The sequence below is a fragment of the Drosophila busckii genome, chromosome 2R (assembly GCF_011750605.1).
Source record: "Drosophila busckii strain San Diego stock center, stock number 13000-0081.31 chromosome 2R, ASM1175060v1, whole genome shotgun sequence".
NCBI lineage: Eukaryota > Metazoa > Arthropoda > Insecta > Diptera > Drosophilidae > Drosophila > Drosophila busckii.
Window position 1 is genome coordinate 17138571 of NC_046605.1, and position 23765 is coordinate 17162335.

General features: G+C 39.6%; 4 protein-coding genes across 7 annotated transcripts; 2 read left to right on the plus strand and 2 right to left on the minus strand.

Annotated features, from left to right (window-relative positions):
• Nucleotides 1–955: 955 nt before the first annotated feature.
• Nucleotides 956–15309, minus strand: LOC108597316 (ubiquitin carboxyl-terminal hydrolase 43). 3 transcript variants are annotated; one of them, XM_017983803.1, is made up of 7 exons: nucleotides 14293–15309; nucleotides 6263–6343; nucleotides 4224–4433; nucleotides 3896–4165; nucleotides 1976–3773; nucleotides 1113–1915; nucleotides 956–1042 (listed from the first exon to the last, which is right to left on the minus strand). In XM_017983803.1, exons 1-7 carry the CDS (start codon nucleotides 14947–14949, stop codon nucleotides 992–994), a joined length of 3870 nt encoding a protein of 1289 aa, XP_017839292.1. In that variant the 5' UTR covers nucleotides 14950–15309; the 3' UTR covers nucleotides 956–991. The 3 variants fall into 3 exon arrangements, with proteins under 3 accessions (XP_017839292.1, XP_017839291.1, XP_017839293.1); XM_017983802.1 differs by having other exon boundaries at nucleotides 14278–15309; XM_017983804.1 differs by lacking the exon at nucleotides 6263–6343.
• A 2480-nt stretch (nucleotides 15310–17789) lies between these two features.
• LOC108597734 lies at nucleotides 17790–18513 on the minus strand. Its single transcript, XM_017984428.1, has 2 exons — nucleotides 18417–18513; nucleotides 17790–18362 (listed from the first exon to the last, which is right to left on the minus strand). Exons 1-2 carry the CDS (start codon nucleotides 18449–18451, stop codon nucleotides 17933–17935), a joined length of 465 nt encoding a protein of 154 aa, XP_017839917.1. The 5' UTR covers nucleotides 18452–18513; the 3' UTR covers nucleotides 17790–17932.
• Nucleotides 18514–18633: 120 nt separating this feature from the next.
• LOC108597733 (probable ATP-dependent RNA helicase DDX27) lies at nucleotides 18634–21502 on the plus strand. Its single transcript, XM_017984427.1, has 5 exons — nucleotides 18634–18794; nucleotides 18855–19679; nucleotides 19873–20605; nucleotides 20668–21226; nucleotides 21299–21502. Exons 1-5 carry the CDS (start codon nucleotides 18702–18704, stop codon nucleotides 21450–21452), a joined length of 2364 nt encoding a protein of 787 aa, XP_017839916.1. The 5' UTR covers nucleotides 18634–18701; the 3' UTR covers nucleotides 21453–21502.
• Nucleotides 21503–21562: 60 nt separating this feature from the next.
• On the plus strand, nucleotides 21563–23605 carry LOC108595560. 2 transcript variants are annotated; one of them, XM_017980820.1, is made up of 6 exons: nucleotides 21563–21641; nucleotides 21741–21850; nucleotides 21921–22819; nucleotides 22880–22942; nucleotides 22999–23194; nucleotides 23263–23605. In XM_017980820.1, the coding sequence occupies exons 2-6, from the start codon at nucleotides 21761–21763 to the stop codon at nucleotides 23419–23421; spliced, it is 1407 nt and encodes a 468-aa protein (XP_017836309.1). In that variant the 5' UTR covers nucleotides 21563–21641; nucleotides 21741–21760; the 3' UTR covers nucleotides 23422–23605. The 2 variants fall into 2 exon arrangements, with proteins under 2 accessions (XP_017836309.1, XP_017836308.1); XM_017980819.1 differs by lacking the exon at nucleotides 21563–21641 and having other exon boundaries at nucleotides 21698–21850.
• Nucleotides 23606–23765: the final 160 nt, after the last annotated feature.

Consider the following 23765-nt stretch of genomic DNA (forward strand, 5'->3'; position numbering starts at 1 on the left):
CTTTCCTATTTTTAAAAGTAAATAAAAATGTTTATAAATAACATGCTATCTTATATATTGTTGCATAGTAAAAACACTTTTAAATTGTTTATTTAATTTTATTTGTAAATCGCATCTCCAACAATTTCATGAATACAAAGTACAATACACACTGCAATCAATTAATAAACATTGCGCTTAACATACAATAGTTTAATCGTTTGTATATATATATATGTATATGTATATATTTAATATATATCTGTGTGTATGTGTGTGTCTGTATGTGAGTTGTGTATCCTGTATACATTATGCAAAAACAATGTTTCAAAGTCCTTAAACATTTGTTATCAATATAGTGTTTTGGTTTATCGCTTTCATTGAACTTCTCTTTTACTACACAATTCATAAATATATATATTTAAATATATATGTACGTATACAAATACAGAGGTCCTAGCGCCCACAATAATATATATGTATATATTATTTTCACAATGCAGTATAGTTGTAATTAATATTAGGTGCAAGTAATTGAAAATAATTGAATATTTATAAATATTTTGCGTTGAAACTTGGTTTCGATTAAAAACTAAATCTGTATATATGTATATATAATATGCAATGCACAGCAAAACAAAAGTAAAATAAAAAAAATTGCAGGAGAAATTATAAACTAAATCAAAACAATTGTACTCTCAGATAAAACTAATTAAATATTTATATGGTAAAGTAAATGTAGAATGCTTGTCAATTGTTGTTACCGCTTAAAAACTATGCAAACATACACATATATAAAGTATGTATAATTTTAAGCAAATCGAACAATTGCTTTAAAGTAAAGTTTGTTGTTTTTTTGTATGTCTTTATAACAGCATTTGCTTTAGCATAATATCGCTTGTTATATAGAAGTATATATGTATATATATATGTATATTATATATATATATATATATATTTAAATAAAGTAAACTTTAGACTTAGAGCTATAGTGCGTTTGTGTGAAGTCCAATTAATTCTTGGGCGATACGGTGATGAGCTTGTGTGGCGTAACGGGTGAGATCTAAGAGAGAGAGAGAGAAAACAAAGACGATTAATGTACAATACAATTTAGGTATGGGTAAGCTGCTTACCCAAAGGGATCTGCCCATGTAGCCATCATCATCGTCGTCCTCCAGTAGCCCAGATGTATGGTGATGACTCTGTTGATCAATGAACAGCAACGTGTCTTTGCTGCAGGTATTGGCCGAGTTGCGCAGCAGCGACGACAAAGTTTCGCTACACTCGCGCAACTTATAATTGGAGCTGGTGGAGAAGGAGTGCCGCAAGCTCAAACTAGCTGCTGCCGCCGCCTGTTGTTGCTGTTGGGCAACGCTTTCCACAGCCGAAACGCTGCTGCGTGAGCCATGACAATTATGCTGCAACGCCTGCCGCGATAGCTGCAAACTGGAGGACAGCTGCGTGGTCACGTGGTTGCCATTGAGCAGGGCGCTCATGTGACCTATAAACTTATTCTGCAACGTCGAGGCGGCATTGACCGAAGTGCTCAACATGCGCGGCGAATTGAGTGAGCTGACTGAGGAGGCAGCAGAGCTGTTGGTGCTGGAGCTGCCAGCGCTGCTGGCCACATGACCATTAGTTTGGCTATCGACAAGCTTGGCTAGCTGTACATTGGCCTCAACAGCTGCGGTAGTTGCATTGGCTGTTGGCATTGTGTCCAACTTCTCAGCGCAGTCCTCATCCATGGCAAATATTTGTGTGACTTCAGCTTCGCTTTCAATTTCGTTTGCAGCCTCCGCCTCCACAGTTGTTGCAACTGTACTAGACTCCAGCTCAGCAGTGACAGGATCTACTTCTGGATCTGCATCCGCATAGGCCAGCTCCTCAATGTTTAGCACTTCAGCGGCAGCGCAAGCGTCAGGCGGTGTTAGCTCAACTAAAAAAAAAACATAAGCATTAGTTGTGCTATTGTTATAAATTTTTATAATAAACTTACGCTCTTCGATTTCGGGCACTGCCTTGGGCAAGGGTATGGCCACGGGCTTGCTGACTGCCTTCTCTGGCGTGGGCTCTGTCAGTTCCAAGTCCCGCTCTTTGCTGCTGCTGCTGGCGGCAGTTGCAATTGTTGTCGTGCTGACTGCCGGCGGTGCGATGCGTGACACCCAATGATCACCGGAGTTGGAGCTCGAGCCAGAGCCGGAGCATTCGCCTGCTGCATCGACGCTGCGGCGTTGATAGAACAGCATGTAGGCTTCATTGTTGATAATATCATGCTCAATGTCCTGCTCGGGCACTTTGCTCACTCGCTGATCGTCGAACTTGTACCACTGGCGATCGTACGGATTCTTGCAGGCAGCCGTATAGTGGCCTGTCTCCAGCGTATCGCCTTGATGATAGCACACGGCATACAAGTCGTAGCGCGTGTCCTTTTGCTCGCCACGTGAGTTGAGCGTGGAGGAGCGTGAGTCGCCAGCGCGTAATTTTTTGCTGGGCGGCGGCTGCTCCAGACTTTGCAGTTGGTTGTTGCTCTCGCGCACGCCGCGCGCCAAATGTGGCGACATGTCAAAGGCGTTCAGCGGAAACTTGACCATGGTGGTCAGCTTGGCCGCCTGCGGGCCCTTCGACTGATGCTGGCGAAAGCGCTTGAAGTGCACCACCAGTATGTCGGGCAGTGACCAGAGTCCCAGCGTCTTCACCACGGGCAAATACTGCTGACAGTGCGGGCAGCGCCAGGCATCCTCGGCGCTCAGCGTTTCGGCCTTGGTATAATGCTCCAGGCACTGCTCCAGCGTCAGCGCAACAGTGTCCTTTGCCTTGCTGGCACTTAGCTGCGCCACGCTCTCGTGCTCGACCACCACATCGTCCTCGCTTTGCAGCTGCACGAAATGGGTCTCGGGCTGGCGCCACTCCAGCAGCAGTTTAATGTGTGTGGGTCCGGCCTCGGCGGAGAGCACGGAGAGCGCCATGTCTATCATTTCGGTGAGCAGCGGATGCTCCACTTGCTCTAGAAATGTGTCCGGATCAGCGCTCGGGTCCTGCAGCCGTATTTTAAACATATCCGCCAGCGGCGTCGCATAGGCAAACACTTCCGGCTTCAACTGCGCCGACATTTCACGCAGCAGACGCTTCTGCAGATCCTGATAGCTGCAGTCACGCGGCGCCTTCATGCTAAAGGGTGCACCAAAGCGCGTGAGCTGCTCCTTGCCATCCGCCTCGCCTTCCACTGCCGCCTGGCGCTGCACATTGGCCACCAGCAGCAGCAGATCGGTGGAGTGTTGCGCTGTTGCGGCTTTCTCTGCTGCCGGCGGCGCCGCCGTTGCATCTGTGCTTGCCTTGGGCGTCTCGCTGGGCTCGGGCATCTCAATGCAGTAGATGCTGTCGGCACTGCTCAACGTCTCCACCGGCTGCGAGTCATAGAAGACGCGCGTGAAGCCCTCCGCATTCATATCCACCAGCACCATGCGTGAGCCGGCTATGCCGGCAGTCTCCTGCAGCTGCTCCCGCAACGCCACAATGGGTGAGCCGGCGGGCACACGCAATCCCATCTTCAGCTGACGCGGCTGCTGCTTCATGAACACCACGGTGACAAAGACAGTTTGCTGTGTCAGCTGCGGCAGCTGCACCGAAATGCAGTGGAACGGATCAAAGGTGTTGGACTGCTTTTGGCAACGCGGACACGTCAGCGATGAGCGGAACTGTGCCTGGAACACAGCCTGGACAAAGCTGTTATTGCAGCGTATATGATTCGCCAGCGTTTCGGCGGCAATTATCTCATCCGAGCGGCCATAAGAGTTCTGAATGAATTTAAAAGAAAACTTCATTTTAGTTTAAATAGCTCATAGTATAATTATTGTAATTAACATAACTATGCTAATTTATCAAATTTAATAAATGATTCTTGTGTTCTATGACCCACCTTAATGCTTTTGTAGCGCCGCTTGCTGGCGGTATTCAAATCCTCGTGCACCTTGTCCAGCAGCCAAAAGAGAAACTCCTGCGCATCGTGCTGAGTGGAGCTGCGGAACTGACTGCCATAGCGATCGACGACAGCCTTGAAGCTGGTGCTATGGTCGCTCTCATTGCGGCAGGTCCACAAAGCCTTCAGCACATTGGCCAGCTGCTCGGTGAGCTCGCCCTTGGTGCCAAATTTGCGTGAATTGATTTTGTTGCGACGCTTCAGATCCGCCTGCGAAAAAGAGCGCACAACATTAATTTGTTTAACAACGAGAAATAGTTATAGTTACCTTATACTGATCCAGCACAAAGTATTCAGCGAGTATGTCCGTATGGCTGAGGCACTGCAGCACCGCGTTCATGAAACAGGTGTTGCCATGATTCTTCAGTCCCATAACGCCAGGTGTTTGATCCGCTGGCCATTGATAGCCGCCAATGGGCGGCACACGCTCCGCGCCGCCCGCAGCGCCGCCATTGAGGCCTGCACCTTGTTTCTTTGCCTGCAACATAGCGTAGTGTACATAGATTAATCTCTCACTGTTTGCAGTTTGTCCAAACTCGTTTGCGCCGGCTGCTGGCTGCATAAACTGCCGAGTGCTTCCAATAGCTGCTCAATTAAAAATTGTTTAGCGTTGCGCCAAATGCAGAATTCAACAGAAAAGCAAGCGCGACAAACAAAAAACAAGCAACAACAACTAATTTGTTGTCATTACTTATCAGTCGCGCAATGCGAGTAAACATAATCTGAGAGCAGGTTCATAGCAAATATTTAAATTACGAATTATGGCGCGATAAAAACTGAACGTAAAATGCCTCCTCTAACTATTGCATATAATTGTGCTAATAGCCCAGGCAAACTAAGCAACAATGTCAATGGGCATGGGTCTAGCTTTAACCAGAACAAATTGGTGATTAGCAAACGGAAACTTAAATGGCAAGATCCATAACAAACGATCGAATGACCAAAGACTCATTTGCATAACATTTGTGCAGAATTATTTAAATGAAATGGTGAAAGTTAGCCAAAGCTGCTAAACTAAAGCTAAAGATAAGCGCATAAATTATGGGATGCTAAAAGTTGTAGCCGCTGCTAAGAAAATAAAAGTTTGCGGCTCTGATTGTTTAATGCTGCTGACTTTTGTTTAAACTTGTGTCGACTGTGCTAAATATAGATGCTAAAATAACTAGCTGCAATGACTGAGTAGTTAACTTGAAGCACTAAAGAGTTGGCTCACTTTGCTGTTTGAGTTTCTTGCAGCATTTTATAACTGCTTTGAATTTTGTTAACAAGCACGCATTTTTAAATATTAGAATTAATCTTTGGCATAGAAAAAGTTCATAATAGCTTTTAACCATTTGGTGAAGATACCTTCTTTCAAATGCCGTTCGAATATAACTGGTTCGTTGGCCATAAAATAAAGAAGGAAGTGATTTTTGGCCTTCAACTTAAGTTTTTTGCATGTGTTAGAAAAATTATATTTGTATGTACTCAGCTTTTATGCTATGAATTGTTTAAAAATACACGAGTTTAATTTAAAAATAAAAGAAATATAAAACCAATGCAAATTAAAATTTCAATGCAGCAGCAATGCAATAATAAACAAATGTAAATACACACATACATACATATGTATGTATACAGTATGTATGTATAAGTATGCGAACGCTTGTAAATGGAGCGCGAAACGCACGTGGCGTTAACATAATGCGCAAGTCGAACGATTTACGATTTTATAAACAAGCTTTGAACAATTTTTGCAGTTTATATATGTGTAAGCATATTTAAGTTAACATGGCACGCAAAAAAAAATGTTTGTAAATTATGAAATGGCAATCAAAACAAGAAATTCAAAAGACACAAAGGTCACAAGTTGTCTAGTGGGGTCAATGCTAAGTGCGTTGTGTTTGTAAATTGAGAAATGCAGCCAAAAATATAAAAACATGTCGGATGAGTAAGTGTTAAGTAAACTATAGCGTCATCAAATCAATGGCAACAAAGGCAACAACTCAAAGCCGGTTTTTCGAAAGCCAAAACCAAGAAGCGAAGCAGTAAAAAAAAAACCCACGCCTGCTGCTGGGTCAAACAGAAATCAAAATAAATGAGCGTTGCCAATAAAAAAAAAAAAACAAACTAAGACAATTGGCTGCCAAACAAGCTGTAGCTGGAGTTGGAGTTGGGAGCAGTGGGTGCACTCAAACTGAGCGTGGGTGCTGTGCACTTGGACTTGGCTGCATGGGCATGATCATGAGCTGAGTTGAGTGAGAGCTTAAGCTTGGAGGTGTAGCTGGAGCTGGAGCTGGAGCTATGGATAAAGTCTTTCATTTGTACCTCTTTTCGGCGCCAGCATCCGGTATAGAATGGCACAATTTCTATGAAAGTTGTGCGCTGCGCTGCGTTCTGCTCGCCAGACTGCAAATTGCAATAATGAACAAAAAGGAAAGACACACAAAATACAGTAAAAAAGAGAGAGAGAGAGAAAAGAGGCAATTGCCAGTTAGCTTACAGTATATAATTGTAGAATAACAACAATAGTTTACACTATGCAACACACTTCTTATAGCTAAGCCATACATAAGTTGGGTTATTGAAAATGCAGCGACAAACCAAAGTTTAAATTTGTTAAGCCCTTGATTAATTGATTAATTAAAATTATATAGATATATTTTTGTATACTAAATTTTCATAATTTTAATTGATTGTTTGTCTGCATTCAGTCAAAGTGTAACTTTGGTATAAACGTATACTTAATATTTAAAGGCTCAGTGTATACCAAAGTTAAAGTGAAACAGCAAGGCAAAGTCTGCGTATTTATATTAATTTAAAATTTGCGCAGGCTTTAGCTAGCTATGAATTTAATAATTTTAATTAATTTGTTTGTTTTTTAAGATTTTCTTGCAGTGCACAGCTTATTGATTAAATTTATGCAGTTGGGGACAAATTTCTGAGACAGCTTGGCTAACAAAGCATTTGTCGAATTGTAACATCCAATTCGAGTTCACATTCCAGCTATGCAAACTATATGCAGTTGACTGCCCTGCCCACTCCCCCTCACCCCACCCCCCTGACAGTTAATAGAAGCGTGTCAGCAACAAGTTATTGCTATTGTTATTTTGTTTTAGAGCAAAGCCAAAGCCCGGGCATCCGTTTGCTTTATCGCAATTGACATTGCACTGGCATTGCACTCTAGTTATTCAAACAAACTGGCATTGACTGCTCCCAATCCCAACCCCAACCCTAAGCCTAAGGGGTGTCAACTATGACGGCATAAGCGAGCTGACAATTCGCTAAATATATACATATGTATTTATTTTCTCAACTTTTGTGAAGGTCAGTTTACACATTGAACTAACGGCATAAATATGTTATGGCTTATTATTGTTGTTGTTGTTGTTTTAGTTGCGCTTAAGCGTGGAATTTCAAATTGTTGCTACAACAATTGTGGGCTTTGTTTTTCCATTTAGATTGCCAGCCATTCGTCAAACAATCGACGCCCAAGTCATTTGGTCAGCTTTAAGCTGATTTTGGTTCATTAGACAAAGCCCCAAAACCCCCCACCCGCAGGGAATTCAAATGTCGTAAGCCGAGCTTAGGGCTCAGCTTAACCGCAAAGACAAAAAGACAAGCAGCTGTGCTTTTTATTTTTTCTCTGTGGTGCGTTCTCAAACGCAGAATGGCCCGACGAGCGACGAGCCTCAATAAATAAATTGAATGGAATTTGCTCTAAACGCGTGTTCACTGATATATATAACCGTATATATATGTCTGCTGACCTAAGCGCAGACCAAATGTAAAGCATTTCTCACACAGCTGGAGACGACGCCGTTCTATACTATTGCTGCTGCTGCTGCTGCTGGCATTGCGCATACGCCACGTAAACCGGTGGGGCAAGCAAACAAACGTTGCCCGCTTAATCATTGGGGTGCTCTCCAAGCTTGTGGAGCACACATCTTGTGCAATCTCGCTTAAGTGACAGTTCTGCGATTCAACACAATAAATAACAAAACTGGATACAAAATTTTAAAAAATTTAAGGCAGTTTTTTTTTTTTGTTTAAAGCCAACTGACGTATAACATTTAATTATGCATGCATGAAACTTACTTGATTATAATAAAAATGTTGCGATTTTATTTATCAATTAACTCATTCAACTCTATAGCAAATAATTAAAATCTAGTTCTGTATGCTTAAACTTGTTTTAGTTTTGAAGCTGCTGGGCTGGGCTGCTGTTTAAATTGACTTTTATTATTTGCTGCAATTTTCTTTTCAACTGTTCAATTTTCTTCAATTAAAAACAGACACAATTTTCCAATAACTTAAGTTCAGCTTAAGTCTAGGCTATGCGCTATGGCTGTTTATTTTCTTTATTCAGGTTTATTTTTGCGTTAATTGAGCCAGGCCAAGTTATAAGAAGCAGCAGCTACCGCTTATTGGCGTCACTTGTCTCAATTTACTGTAGCAATTTTATCATCATTATTATTTATACACAGACTAACTGACAGACACACACACACACACACGCATATACACATGTATGTATGTGTGCGTATTTGTTGCTTATTTATTTAAAGCTTTGAGCTGCGTTTCAAGTAACATTTTGCTAAAATTTTATACAGACATAAATATAATAACGTTTACTGTATTTGGATATCAAATTATTAAATTTGTTTGTATTATTTGTAAAGCTACTGTTACCTCAATTGTTTGTTTGTTTGTTGTTGTTGTTGTTGTTGTGGTGCTGGCAGTGACTGCAAAAATTCCATTGGCCAAAATTGTTTAGACGCATGGCGCGATAGCTCTAAAGCTGATATCAATGTTTAGTTATCTGTGCACAAGTATCTTGTTCTATATACATAAAGTATATGTATACACATACCTGTATGTGTGTGTGTGTGTGTATTTGTTTACGTAACTGCAAGTGGCACTTGCATGCAACGTTACGCTTACGTTTTTTTATTAAATAATTGTAAATAATTGAAGATAATTGTTGACTCAAGTAGTTTGTTGTTGTTTTTATTGCAGCAAGAGCGACATGAATGAAATAACTACAGCTTATAGTATAAGCCGAAACTAGGCTTGGTCTAGAGCGAGAAAGAGAGAGTGAGCAACAAGCTGCGCTCGTTCTCCCTCTAGCGGTTCGTCAGCTTGGCATTATTAATAGACTTAGCATATTGTTTGTAAGTCAGTAATTTGTTTATTATTATTAGCAGCGATGGCATTTACTATTACTAATCGAACGATTTAGTTAGCAATAAAAAACGACGCTCAACACGTCATGCTAAAATGCCTGGCATTTCATATAAAAATACGCGGCAATCAATTGAGAGGTGTTAATTGGAAAAGTGTTCACGTGACATTTAATGAGCCAACTCTCAATTATTACACTATAAATAATGCTCAACAAGTGCAACAATCCATTTACCAAAAAGTAAAGCAATCAATATGCTTACACTTCACTTGATAAATGAGCTGCGACCAAATTTGGAAAAAATGGATTTTCAACTCGATTGGATTTGACCAATGCACAAATGAGTGCGACACTTAAGCTTAGAGTCAGGCACAGCCGACAGTGTGAGACCCTTTATACTTATACTATATGCATTCTAAAAATATTATGCATATGAATTATTTATGCCGCTGTCTCAGCTTTTACTTCACATGCGTTTAAATGAGCGTTTGGGGCTGGGGGCTGAGGGTTCGCCCACATTTCCTATTTAGTGTTTAGCACCTCAAGGTTGAACACGTTCTCTAATCAGCACCTTGACTGTTTGAATTGCACGCTTATCAAGTGGTGCGATATAAAACAAATACATTCATATATATTCATAGTCGTAGCTTTTTTTTAAACTAACATATGATGTGCACTCAATCTTCTTTTTTTTACACTTTTTATTTAATTATATCATCAGTTATGGCGGCGGCAACGCGTTTACTTTAGCGGAAATATATACTATGTAATCTCTAAATATAATGGGCGTTATGAGTTTATATATTTTTTTTTGTACGTTTGTAATTATTATGACTAGGATGACGTAAATTTGTTTCTTTTGTCTCACTTGTTTTTAATGCATTGTTTCGTATTGTCTGCCGGCCATAAAGCAATAGTACTTTAATTATGTTTGTACATTGTATATAGAAATTTATATATGCGTACATTAACCCAACATCAACTCGAGACTCAACAAAATTTTTCCATTTAGTCTCGCAGCCCATTTTGACAATTTACAGATAGCAAAAGTAATTAAGCATTTGACATTGAAAGCGTCGCTCAGTTAAAGACTTTCATTTGAAAGTAAAATTTATGAAAAATGAGCTTGCAACATATAGAAATAATCAATTATATGCAGTTGATAGCATATTTTTAAATTTTACAAATGTGTTCAAAAATATTTTAGATTTTTTAAAAATTGAATGTTTAATGCAGAGCTGATTTCAAATGATCCTAACTATCAATTATAATATTTCAATAATATTAATCGATAAGTTATCGCTGTTTACTACTTCAAATTTTACTGATCTGCGATAACGTGACCCATTTAAAAATAATGCTGCTGCTGCTGCTACTACTGAAGACTCTCAGAGCTTTTATTATCTTGTAAGTTTATTGATTAAAACTTAGTTAGTTGCTAATTAAAAGGAATTGAGCAAATTGTTAAGCATTAATCAACTTTAGTGTTGATTCTATAAATTCGTCTAACAGGCGACTGCGAATTCTGTGAATGTTGCTGCTGATTTGGATTTGCAGCATGCCAAACATTGTGAGTGCCACTGATTACGGCAAGTGAATGAACTTATGTATCTGCTGATCGCGCACAGCCTACGGCAAAGTATTATAAGCTCAAACTAGTTTAACAATTGGTGTCGGTTATTCTTGTTGCCGCCGTTGTTGTTGTTGTTATTTTTTTCTGCGGCTATTTCTGTACACGCGCCGCTCATTTGTTTATGAAAATATGTTGCTACAAAAATACACACGGGCAAAAATACGAAAAGCAGAAATACATACGTACGTACATTCAAAAAAGCATTTTCAATTAGTTTGATCTCAATTGATTTTACCTTGAAAGTGTGTACAAGAGAGCACCAAAATGAGAGAGAGACAGAGAGAGCGCGAATGAGCGAGCAACAAAAGAGACAATAATAATTCGCACAGTTCAGCAAATGTTACGTGTGTTTAGCTTTGGCCTAGCGGAAATACAAATACAGACAAACACGCGGGCAGACACTTGAACAACAACAACAACACAAACAACAGCATTTGGTTACGTACAAGTCTTACAATTAGACATCAACAAGTGCAACTAAAACTACAACAAGGCAGTCAAGACAGCGGGTGGGCCAAAAAGATATACGGAAATGCATGCGAGTGACACTGTTCACAGCTGTTCACGTTTTTTGCCTGATCTCTTCCCATGCAACTGTTCTCACCCTTGAGCGTAGCTACGCCATGAACGTAGCCAGGGGGGCGCTCAAGACGCGCAGCTGCTCCCAATATATTTGCAAATGTATTATTATTGATATATCCCATATTAGCCTCAATAAGGATGACAAGCTGCTCCGGATGTATTCAAAATAAAACCCACATCTCTTGGAAAACAACACAAAGCTAGGCTTTAATTATTTTGTGGTTTTTTGTTAACAAATTCGCGATAAAAATTAATTTATATTTTTATATATAAATTAATCGAGCATTTCATTTCATTTTCAAGCAAAAAACCACAAAATATAATTTTACTAACTGCATTAAGTTTATGTTTGTTCTCCCACCTTCAACTCGAGAGCAAAAGTCTGGCTACGCCCATGGCTCAAACTATCACGTGTTGCTCTTCTTCTTGGCATTGTTGTTGCTGTTATTAACGCGTGTGAATTTTCATGTTGCACGTTTCATCATTGAGTGTCATTTTGTTGTAGTACTATATTTAAAGCCCCATAAGGCTAAGCAAACAAGCTCTTACCCCCGTGCTGCCCCCCACCCGCACTTTACCTTTGCCATGCGACTACAGTTTGCCTTCATAAATAAATATATTTTGCGCATTTTTTTGCATTCGACAATTTTTGGCATGCAATTTTACACAATAGACGACGACGACTACGACGGACGACTGAGACGAGCAGCCCACGCGCAATGCACAGCCGAATGGCATTTTAATAAGCCAAATTGAATTGTTGTTGTTGTTATTGTCGCTGCTGCTGCTGCTGTAGTTGTTATTATTGCAATGCACTGGCTGTGAAACCTTTTGAATTTGAATAAAAATCGATGCGAGAGATGCTTCAAGCGTGAATCATAAATCAACTCGACTACTAAAATGTGAGGTAATCAACAACAGCAGCAACAACAACAATAGTCCATTGCCTCATACTATCAGCAGCAGCAAACGGCAGCAGCAGCTGGCCAGAGCAATCAACAAGCAGCAGCAGCAGCAGCAGCAGTAGCTGGCAATGCAGGCAACTGGTGAAAGGTGCTGCTAACTTGGTCAACTGACAATAACAACTGCAAATGGCCTAAAAAAAAGTTAGTGCAATCGCCTAAATTGCACACAATAAAAAATGAAACAAAGCCGCTATATTGCAAATTGATAAATGCCAAATTGTACTAAAATAAAAGCAAGCCAGGCTACAATGAATGAAATTAAACAAAGCTACATTCCATATACATAACTGTATAATGGAAATTCTTAACTAAATGTGCCCCATTAGCTTGTTTTGTTTATAACTAAACTATGTACGTCGCGTGCATTTCTAATTGAGGAGCAGCATTTGAGGCATTTGGAATTCAAGGCGCGTATAAAGGTCAGCCCAAAGCTAAAGGTCTTGACCCTCTACAATTAATCAACACACACACACACACACATACATATGTATATATATATCATATGTGCCATATGCATTACTTATTAGATCAACTCAACAATTCGAGGCAAATGTCTACTACTACACTTGTCTCCAGTTTACAGTTAACAATTAAAGTGACTGCTTTGTGGGTCGCGCCGCCTCCCTTTATCTTTATCTGTTATATGTAGTGACAAAAGCGTGGCACACATTTGTCAATCTGCCACAGGGAGTCGTCGTCGGTAACGTCAACAGGACTGGAAGCTATGCTTTGTCTGCTGCACTTTTATTCCACGCTGCGCTCCAGCAGCGCACGACCTAAGCTTTTGTTGTTGTTGTTGTCGCTGCTGCTATTTTTTATATTTATTTTTTGAGCTTGTTGTTTATTTATTATAACGCGCACACACAGCAACAATTCATACAGCAAAATTGTTTGAACAATTGTTGGGCTCCGAAAATAAATACAGAAAAACAAAACAAAATGTACACGCGCCCCCAACCCGCGCCGCTTGCTCTTTAGACCATCTTTAGCCAAGCAAAAAGGCAACAGACAGAGAAAAAAACAATATAATTACATTTTAAAATAATAATGAGACAGCAATTGTTAAAAATAAACATAAATTTTCCAAGCGTTGTTTGACTGTTGACTGCTTTAACTCAAATATTTAATATTTAAATTTGGAGCGTACGCACTTTAAATACTCTACACGCACTAATTTAGCTAATTATTATTTAATGAATGTAACTTGTAAAAGCAAAGCAACATAAATTATCATAAAATTTCACCTACTGGCTGACTTATTAGCTAAGCACAACAACAATTCTTAACTGTACATCACTCTCTCCCGTTTGCGCTCTTTTGTTAACTCGCTTGCGTTCTCTGCTGTTATCAACACGCACACACATACACACATGCAAACGTACGTACATGACTCAGCAGAGCGCTGAAAACAACAAAAGCTGGCTGTTCTTTTTTTTTATATTTTGCCGAACACAAAAACGTGGCGAACACCGATTTGCCCAACCTATGCGCGCCCAGTGGGTGGCTGACAACCAGAACAACAATTGGCACGCAACGCAGGACATAGGGTAACATACATATTTATGTAAATAAGTATATGCGTATTTGTGTGTGTGTGTGTGTGTGTCAACTATTTATGCATTGCACAAATAAGCAAGAAGTTGCTAAAGACAAAGAGCCGACGCACATGCTCTCGGTCGCACTAGCGCTGGCAGATGCAGAGCAAAACAAAGGCAACGATAATGCCGATATCAAAACGTTTGCCTTTTATACACACACACTCACACACATATATATATATATATATACAGCTGGCTTATCAGCGTGTGGGAGCTAACCACAAAGATGCTGCCGACCGAACAAAGACTCCACAGAGTGTGCAGTAGCTAAAAGTAGCTAATACTACTTATAGCACACACACACACACACTCAAAACAAACAGTAAATATACATATTTATATTTGATATACTACATAATAACAATAGAAGTTGTATTTACATTTCTAGCACTTACGCCAACATTCACCGTTGCGCTCAATTGCTGAGCGATGCGGTTTAGAAACTTCCTGAAGGACGAGCGACGCATTACACGTGCGCGCTTGTTGTTGTTGTTGCTATTACTGGTGTTGTTGCTGTTGCCGGTGCTGCTGCTGGTAAGCGCTCTCTCCTGACCAATTGCATTCGCCGCCTGCTTGTCGCCATCGTAGATATTCAAAGATACAATACTACCGCTGCGTCCTCGTCCACCGCCCACGCAGCTCGACATGGCGGTACGGCTGCTGCCGCTGTCCTCGCAGCTGGACGCAGTAACTCCATTGCCAGCCGTGGCGGCGCCAACTGTCTTGAACTTGCGCGACCAGCGAAACGGATTGCGTGGCATGGAGAACGCGCGTCTTATCTTTTTGGCGGCATTTGTGGCCATCGTCGTCGTTGTTGTTGTTGTTGTTATTGCTGGCTCTGCCTGGGCGGCGGGACTGATTATCACTTGGGGTGCAGTTCCATGTGTGGGCAGCGTTTTCGTGTCTTGCGTTGGTGTTGCTGCTGCTGCTGCTATTGTTGTTGTTGTATGTGTCGTATTCCTCTCTGCCAGCGCTGCCGCTGGCTCAACTGCTGTTGCTTTTTTCGTAGCGTCGGTGTTGTTGCTGTCGTTTTGTTCCACTTTCGTTCCCATTCTTGATTTTTTAACAATTTGTCACATAAATTAATTGCACTGTTACTTTGGCTTATTACACGGCTATATACTTTGAGAAATTGACGTTTTAGCACCGGATTTCACCTCTTTGCGCTCACTTTTTTTCTAACCCCCTCTCCGATATTTTTCGTTCGGTTTTGGTTTCGCTGTCTGCTTTTCGGTGCGTGAAAACAGCACCAAAAGTTGACTGGTAAATCGTGAATCAATGCAAAATGCCGCATATGTTTTGCACTTAAAACATGTTTCTAGCGCTTTTTTCGATTTAGTGCTGCGCCCGATTCTACTAAATTAACTTAATTCGCGAGAAATTTGCATCCGCACGTTTGTCCGACTCGGATTAAAACAACAACATTTCTTAGATACTTTTTGTTTATAGATAGATTAGTGATGTAAGAAAACATCGATGCATCGACCATCGATATTATTTGGCGATATTCCGCGATGTTATGCTGTTGGATGACAGTGTGCTTGAGTTGTTGATATACAAATATATCGATATTTAATAATACATTTACATTTCTGACAAAAGGTATTTGCTATAAATATTATTGACATTAAATAAAATTGCATTATTTCTGTATTCAGGTTAAACGCTTAATTAAATGAATAATAATTAAATGAAACGATTAGCAGCGGCTTTGTTAATATTTCAAAAAAACATATATATTCTCTGTATATAATAGCATTGTTAACATTTATAAACGTATAATTTGCTGCTTAAAAAAGGGAGATTTTATTGTATAAGTGGTGGTCCGTGGTTTTTGAGCTTCCATTTGTTCTTTTGCATGTCTTATAATATCTAAAATCGATTGTTGCCTGTTAAATTCCGTTGGATTTAATCTTATCATATGTCTAATGGTAGGCCTGTTTTCTTCCGAGGAATCTGATTGTAACTTACGAATTATATTATCCTTCTGGATTAGGGTTTCTTCCAGTTCCGAAATTCTAGATGCCTTTTGGGTTACTTCAGACTTGGTGTTCTGATTCTCTGTGATCAAATTTGATATCTTTGCATCTCTCTCATTTATCCTGGCGCTAAGACTCGTTATCTGTTCATTAAGCTTAGAGGCTTGGCTCTCAGCCTCGGTCAGTTTTTTTGAAATATCTGAGTGTAAGTTGTTTATCTTGATTTCTTGCTCATTCGCATGCTTCTCCAGTTCCAACATTTTGGAAATCTTTTGATTACATTCGGATTTAATATTTGAGTTCTCAATAATAAGGTTAGAAATTTTGTTGTGCTTCTCATAAGCCTGTGAGTTTAAATCATTTATCTTTGTTTTCAGTTCCAAGATTGTTAGATTTCTAGTATCCAATTCGTTTTTAATTTTTTCATCATTTATCTGTTTTTCAAGTTTTTGAATTGTTGTACTCTTTATGTCCAATTCGTTTTGTATCTTAGAATAGTCAATATTTATACTAGCTAATTTGTTATAATTTTCGTTCATTTTTGAGCTAAGACTCACAATATTAGTTTCAAGCTCCAAAATTTTGGATGCATTTTTGTTACATTCAGATATCATATTTGAATTCTCAAAGCTAATGCTAGAAATCTTATTATCCTTCTCATAAACCTGTGAGTTTAAATTACTTATCTTTCTTTCCAGCTCCAAGATTGTTAGATTTCTAGGGTCCAGTTCGTTTTTAATTTTTAAATCATCTATCTGTTTTTCAAGTTTTTGAATTGTTGTACTCTTTATGTCCAATTCGTTTTGTATTTTAGAATAATCAATCTGTATACCAGCTAACTTGTTATCCTTTTCTATAATTTTAGAGTTAAGATTCACAATATTATTTTGATGCTCCAAAATTTGGGATGCTTTTGAGTAAGTTTCATTTTTCTGAGCGTCTGTCTCAAGTTTCAACGACTCAATAGTATTATTTTGGGAAGTTACCTGAGCGGTAAGTTCGTCAATTCTTCGCTCCAAGTCTTTGGTCTCGACTTCGATTTGTAGATTCATTATTTTCTCATCCCTTTGCTTAAGCTCATCATAAGCTTTTGCCATTTTTTTTTCTGCTTGTAGCTCAACATTTGTTTTAAAAAGCTCATATTTTAGGTTGTTAATAATAGCTTCCTGTTCTTCTATCTTAGATGATGAATTTGTACACTGTTGTTCTTTAATTCGCTCCAACAATGGCATTGTCAATTTATTGCATTCATAACTGCACTGTTCTTCAAAATCCCTAGTGTCCATGTAACTCTAAAAAAGTTGAATGGTATTAATGTGTTTTACTTATTATTTATTATATTTCATTACTAACCGCAACATTTTCATTTGCGTAGTTAAACTTAATTAACAGACTAATTAGTAAAATTTGCCGAACGCTTATTAATTTTGTCATATTATTTAATATATATTTTGTTGTATTTATATATGTTATGATTTATATGACTGTGGCACTTGGCGTATACTTTAAAACTAAGCCTGTGCAAGCTTAACACCCAATACTAAGAATCGCATTCTCACTTAATCTAAGATTACTTGAACTCATTTTACTCCGAAGCGAGCTTATCTTGACAATGCTTTTAATATATGTATATTTTTTGCAAAAAGTACCATGACTATCAGCTTAATTCGGCTGATGGCTTTTCCACACTTGCGTTGCAGAAAAGATAAGCCTTATGATCCTAGGTCAGCTTTGTGAAAACTTTCAAAGAGATACAAATATGTTATATACATGTGATTTAGCACTAGCCACTAGCCATTATTCTAATGCTTAATCAACATAATTATAACATAATAAAACTTATAAATATATGCTCGCAAACAAAAACAAAAAATACAATACAAACTTTGTGCTGTTTTTTAATTTTTTATACCATGGGCATTATTACTGTTAAAAATACTAAACAATTCAAACTTCATATGTTAATAGATCGAATTATGAAGGATATACATAAGAAGTTAACTTTTGGTTGCTTAAGAAATAACAGTTGTAACATAAACATAAATAATAGTTATGATTAATTAGCGGCTAATTTTGCATCAAGATGTTTCATATCAACACCCAACTCAGTTAGACGCTTTTCCTGTAGCTTCGTATCCAATCCGTGTTCCTTGTTGTATTTGTAGTTAACTGTCAATTGTACCTCCTCCAATCCACTAACATGATCGTACAGATTGCCCTCCAGACGTAAATCAATGTCGCTCTCCTCTCGCAGTATGCAGAAATATGCAAGGAAAATTGCCAGACTAGCGGATATTACATATGGTTGATACCACAATGATTCCTCGCTGCCACCGCTTCGTGTGTCTCGAGCACGCCAGGTGGCCGCCTGGCTTCCAAAGAACTGGATGGGCTCATTGCTGATGGGCGCCTCCTCAGATTGCGTCTTAGAGCCGGCAGACTGCTTATACGTATAATCGCGAATTACCGCTGCAGGTCTCAATGATCTATGGAATATACGCTAGTTTATAAATTATAAAGTTCTATAAAAAATTACATACCTGAGAACACTCGTTTTTGTAAATATACGCAACATTTTAACAGAAAAAACCAAATTTCATAACAATAATTACGTTGGATGACAGTATGTGGCGACACATGTTTCGATAGGCAACGCTTATAACCTATCGCTTATATTTGCATTTCGCTCGCACCAATGGACATGTTTATTACTGCATGCTTTTATTGTGGATAATAGTTGCTAATTCCGTTGCATACTATAGTGACTGTTGCTTGAAGATCTAGCACACACGTGCTATTTGTAAATTTGTAAACAGGCGGTAAAAATGGGTGCAACTAAAAATATGGACTTGATAGGCACCATTGAGGATGATGCTGAAGTGGAGAATCTGTCCGAGGACTCGGACGCCGAGATAGAAGTAAGTCGTTACTAAATTTAACTATGAAAACTTACATTAACATTGGCTTTCAACTTGTAGTATCAACCAACAAAACTGCGGCAAAAGAAAATAACGGAGTTTGAAAAAGGATTCGAGTTTGTGTCTTCGGTCAAGGAGTACAATCAGGATACCTGGGATGATTTGATGAAGTATGTGAAACGCAAGGCTCGCACAAAGACCGACGATAAAATTGCAGCACGTTTGCAACAACGTGGAGGTGCTGAAGCTATCGATGATGCAGTTAGTGATGAAGAAATAGCACTATCTGACGATGAGCTGAAGCACGACAACTTGCGTTTACGCGAGAAGAAACAAAGCAAAAACAAAAAGAAGAAAACTGCTGAGGACAATGATGATGAAGATGAGGGTGAAAAAATGCAATTTGACGAAACCGTCGAATCAAATGAAACGATAAACTCATTTTATCAAATGAACTTGTCACGTCCACTAATGCGTGCCATTGGCGTACTAGGCTATATCTATCCAACTCCAATTCAAGCATCGACTATACCTATTGCATTGTTGGGTCGCGATATTTGCGGCTGTGCAGCCACTGGAACCGGTAAAACAGCTGCCTATATGCTGCCCACTGTGGAGCGTTTGCTATATCGCCCGCTGACCAACAAAGCCATTACGCGTGTATTGGTGCTGGTTCCAACACGTGAATTAGGCGCTCAGGTTTACCAAGTAACCAAACAGCTGTGCCAATTTACAACCATTGATGTAGGTCTCGCCATTGGTGGTCTGGATGTTAAGGCACAAGAAGCTGTGTTAAGGCAAAATCCGGACATTGTTATTGCTACACCGGGTCGTCTAATCGATCACATAAAGAACACACCCAGTTTTAGCTTGGACTCAATTGAAGTAAGTACAGATTGCTTAGAAAATGAGCTTATACTTGCATGATGAATTACCATCCTTGCGCTCTGAGCCAATTCAGGCTAGGCGGATGAAACACTGGTTCTTGCGGCTGTTGTGCAGTTTCAAGCTGACATTTTATAGTTTATCTTCTGTTGTGACTGTTGTCGAAACATTCTAAGCTTTATCTTCATTACAGGTGCTTATCTTGGATGAGGCAGACCGAATGCTGGACGAATACTTTGCCGAGCAAATGAAGGAGATTATTAACTCATGCTGCAAAACGCGACAGACAATGCTTTTCTCGGCCACAATGAGTGAGCAAGTCAAGGATCTGGCTGCTGTTTCGCTGGACAAACCCGTCAAAGTGTTTGTCAATAACAATCAACAGGTTGCTTTCAATTTGCGTCAAGAATTTATACGCATACGTGAGGATAAGGAGGGCGATCGGGAACCAATTTTAGCCAGTTTGATTTGTCGCACGTTCCACGATCACTGCATGGTGTTTGTACAGACAAAAAAACAGGCGCATCGCTTGCATATATTGCTGGGACTCTTAGGAGTGCGCGCTGGTGAACTGCATGGCAATTTGACACAGCAACAGCGTTTGGAGTCGCTAAAAAAGTTTAAGGAGGAGCAAATCGATGTGCTTATTGCCACAGATGTGGCGGCACGTGGTCTGGATATTGTGGGCGTTAAAACGGTTATAAATTTCGTTATGCCCATTACAACAGAGCATTATATACATCGTGTAGGTCGTACGGCGCGTGCTGGCCGTGCCGGCATCTCAGTTTCATTGGCTGGAGAGAAGGAGCGTAAAATCGTTAAGGACATTATTAAGAATGCCGAGGGAAGCGTCAAAAATCGCATTATACCACCTGAAATAATAGAAAAGTATCGCAATAAGTTAACAGGCCTAGAACCAGAAATACGTAAGTACCAATTATATTAATTTCCATCAGGAAACTATATTAATCGTTTGAATTATTTTCAGAAAATATCTTAGACGAGGAGCAAGCGGAACGCCAGCTGGCCAAAACAGAGCAACAGCTGTCCAAAACAGAACGCAAACTGCTAGGCCAACCCAATGAGAAACGTAGCTGGTTCCAAACTAGAATAGAGCGCGAAAAGGAGAAGGCACGACTTGCGCTTACGACTAAGGATGAGAACAGTACAGAAGCAGCCGGCGCTAAGGGCAAGGGTAAAAATGCAGGCAAGCGCAAACGACCTGAGTACGGCGGCGATGGTGAAGATGGTCCCTCTGTCAAAGAAGTGGAAGCCAGACGCAATAAAAAGAAAAAGGAGGAACCCAGAAAGAAAACACCCGAACAGTTGGCAAAGGAGCGTGCCATGAAAGAAATTGAAAAGGTTTCTCTGGTGCGCGCCAAAATGGCAAAGTTGCGCAAACGGCCGGGCAAACTTGGCGCAACCAGTGACAGCAATAAATACGCAAAATCTAGTGCATCCGCTGGTAAGCCCAAACGACGTGGTGGAAACTCTGCGTTTACCAATGATTTGACTGATGTTAGTCGTGGCGGAGCTTTGCGACTGAGGTAAGATCAAAATGGCAATAACTACTGGTTGACTAGAAAATTTATATCCAATTTACTTTGCTCTTTGCATAGATCGGAAGCTAATCGCCATAAGAAAATGACGAAGATTGCAGCGAAAAAGAAGACCAGCAATGTTAAGCTGACAAACAAGGCTGGCAAAAACAAGTTCAACAAAGGCAAAAGCTTTGGTGGACCTCGTTTCGGTAAAAATGCCAAGAAGAAATAAACAAAATGTAAATAAAGTTTAGGGAAGAATAAAACCTTTTCTGTGATTCTGTCACGTGTATTTTAGAACTTGTGTTTCATTTACTTTTATTGAAAAAGCTGGGACAGTAGCTTTAAGTTTAAATAGCCAGAATTACCGCCAACGGCTAGAAATTTGCAGACTGGCAACCCTGACCATGCGCAATAATTGGTATTGCCATCTTTTTTCAATACATCACAGCTGATGAGAACTTTTGCTTGTTTGTTTGAATAACTAACTTTTCGTTATTGTTGTTTTTTTAATGCATAGATTGCAATAGCAATATCAAAATGGCCAATAAATGCCAATATGGTCCGCCAGTCACGGATGATTCGGATGATTCAGAGAATAGCTATGATGGCTTTTACTTTTCTGACAAGGTGAGTCTTAAGGAGCCTCTAGAGCAAGCACATATACATACACTAATGAACTAATTTTATTGAACCGCAGATGAAACGCATAAGGAATGTGCGTACTGTGAAAAGACCAGCTGTGCATAGGGAGCAGAAGCTGTATGATGCGCTGCTAGAAGGAAATCTCAGTCAAGTGTGTGATGAGATTAAGTCACTTAAGTTTCATGTGGATCAGCCGGTGCTCGACGGCTATACCATGCTAATGCATGCATGTAACCTTGGCCACTATGATTTGGCTGAATATCTTGTCGTAAAGCTACAGGCGCGTGTCAACAAGCAATGTCAGCTCGTAATGCCACTTATGCTAGCCTGTGACTGCCAATCGAAAGATCCTTACACTGCTGAGAAGCTGGTGCGTCTGCTGTTGAGTAAGGGAGCGGTCATTAATGTCTCTGATAAGTATGGCATGACTCCATTCATGTTCGCATGCCGCAAGGGCTACACCAACGTAGTGCGTCTTATGATCGACGACGTGAGCTTTGATGCAGTTGACAATCAGGGCTGCACGCCAATTTTCCATGCCATTGAGAATAATCATGCTGAAATCGTTAAGCTTCTGGTGGATACAGGTGTAAACGCTAACTTGCCAAATAATAAGGGATATACCCCAAAGCAAGTTGCCGAGTTTCATGGCTTTTATGATTTGCTGCCACTGTTGCCTCGCGAAAAGGTCACCTACATGGTGCCCTCAGAGTTTCTTACGTACAATACGTTGCGCGATCACATTCCACGAATTTTTCTAAAGACAGACTGCCCTGAGTACTTCCAGGAGCTTTACAGTATACTGCAATCTATCAATATGGAACAAATGCTGGAACATTTTGCAAAATCTCGCGTCTCGCTGGCCGCATTTCTCAACATGAGCGATGAGAAACTGCGCCAAGTAGGTATAAAGTTTCCTATATATCGCAACAAGATTTTGAAGGGTATACTAGAGTGAGTTTTGTAAACATTTATTTTAAACCTTTTTTTTAATTATTGGTATCTGCTATGCAGCTTTCATTTGCATCATTGGTCTAAGAAGTCTATAGCGCGTGTCAGAAAGGATGGCATGGATAAGTAAGTTAATGTTTCGCAATGAAATTAAGTATCACTAATTATTATATGTATTATAGTTTCTATGAAATTCTTTTGCTCACGGCAAACCATCTGCAGCATTTAATTTTAATTCAAGCATCGCTGCGTTTTGTCATAGAGCATCAAATGTCAGGCAAACTTGGCAGAGCTTCGGAGAATCAGCTGTGTAGCTTGCAGAGGAATTTGAGCGCATATCGTTGCGTTATAAAGGATCTCACCAAGACAGTTAAATACGTACGCATCAAAACACTTATGTAAATGGCTACCATGTATTTACTAATAACAATTTGTATCTCTTGCAGTTGGGCTCGTTCAGTCCACCAAAGAATCCATTACATATTGATTATAATGAGATAGTCGCCGAGCGTAAGCGACGTAAAGTGCGTAATTACTTCAAGTACACGACAATAATTTTGGGTATTTCAGTTTTCATTTGCTTGAAGTGCAAATGGTTTTTCTAATTACTAATCACAAACTATGGATATCAGTGCCTAATGAATCTCGTATTACCTGAATGGCATATCTTTTGAACGTTCTACACAACTCCAGTACAAATTTATTAAAGTATGTAAGATTGTTGTGGTCCTTATGGGCATTGTAAGCAATTTAAAATAATGTTATATGAAGTAAACTTTTGATTTAATATACGAGTTAAATAACATATATACATAAATAAAAAAAAACTTTACAGTTATGTATAAACTAAAAGCAATGTTTTTACTAAATAAAAAAATATAAATTTGAATTTCAAACGAAAATATATTTAAATATTTTGATTGCCGTCATTAGTTAAGCCATCGATAAC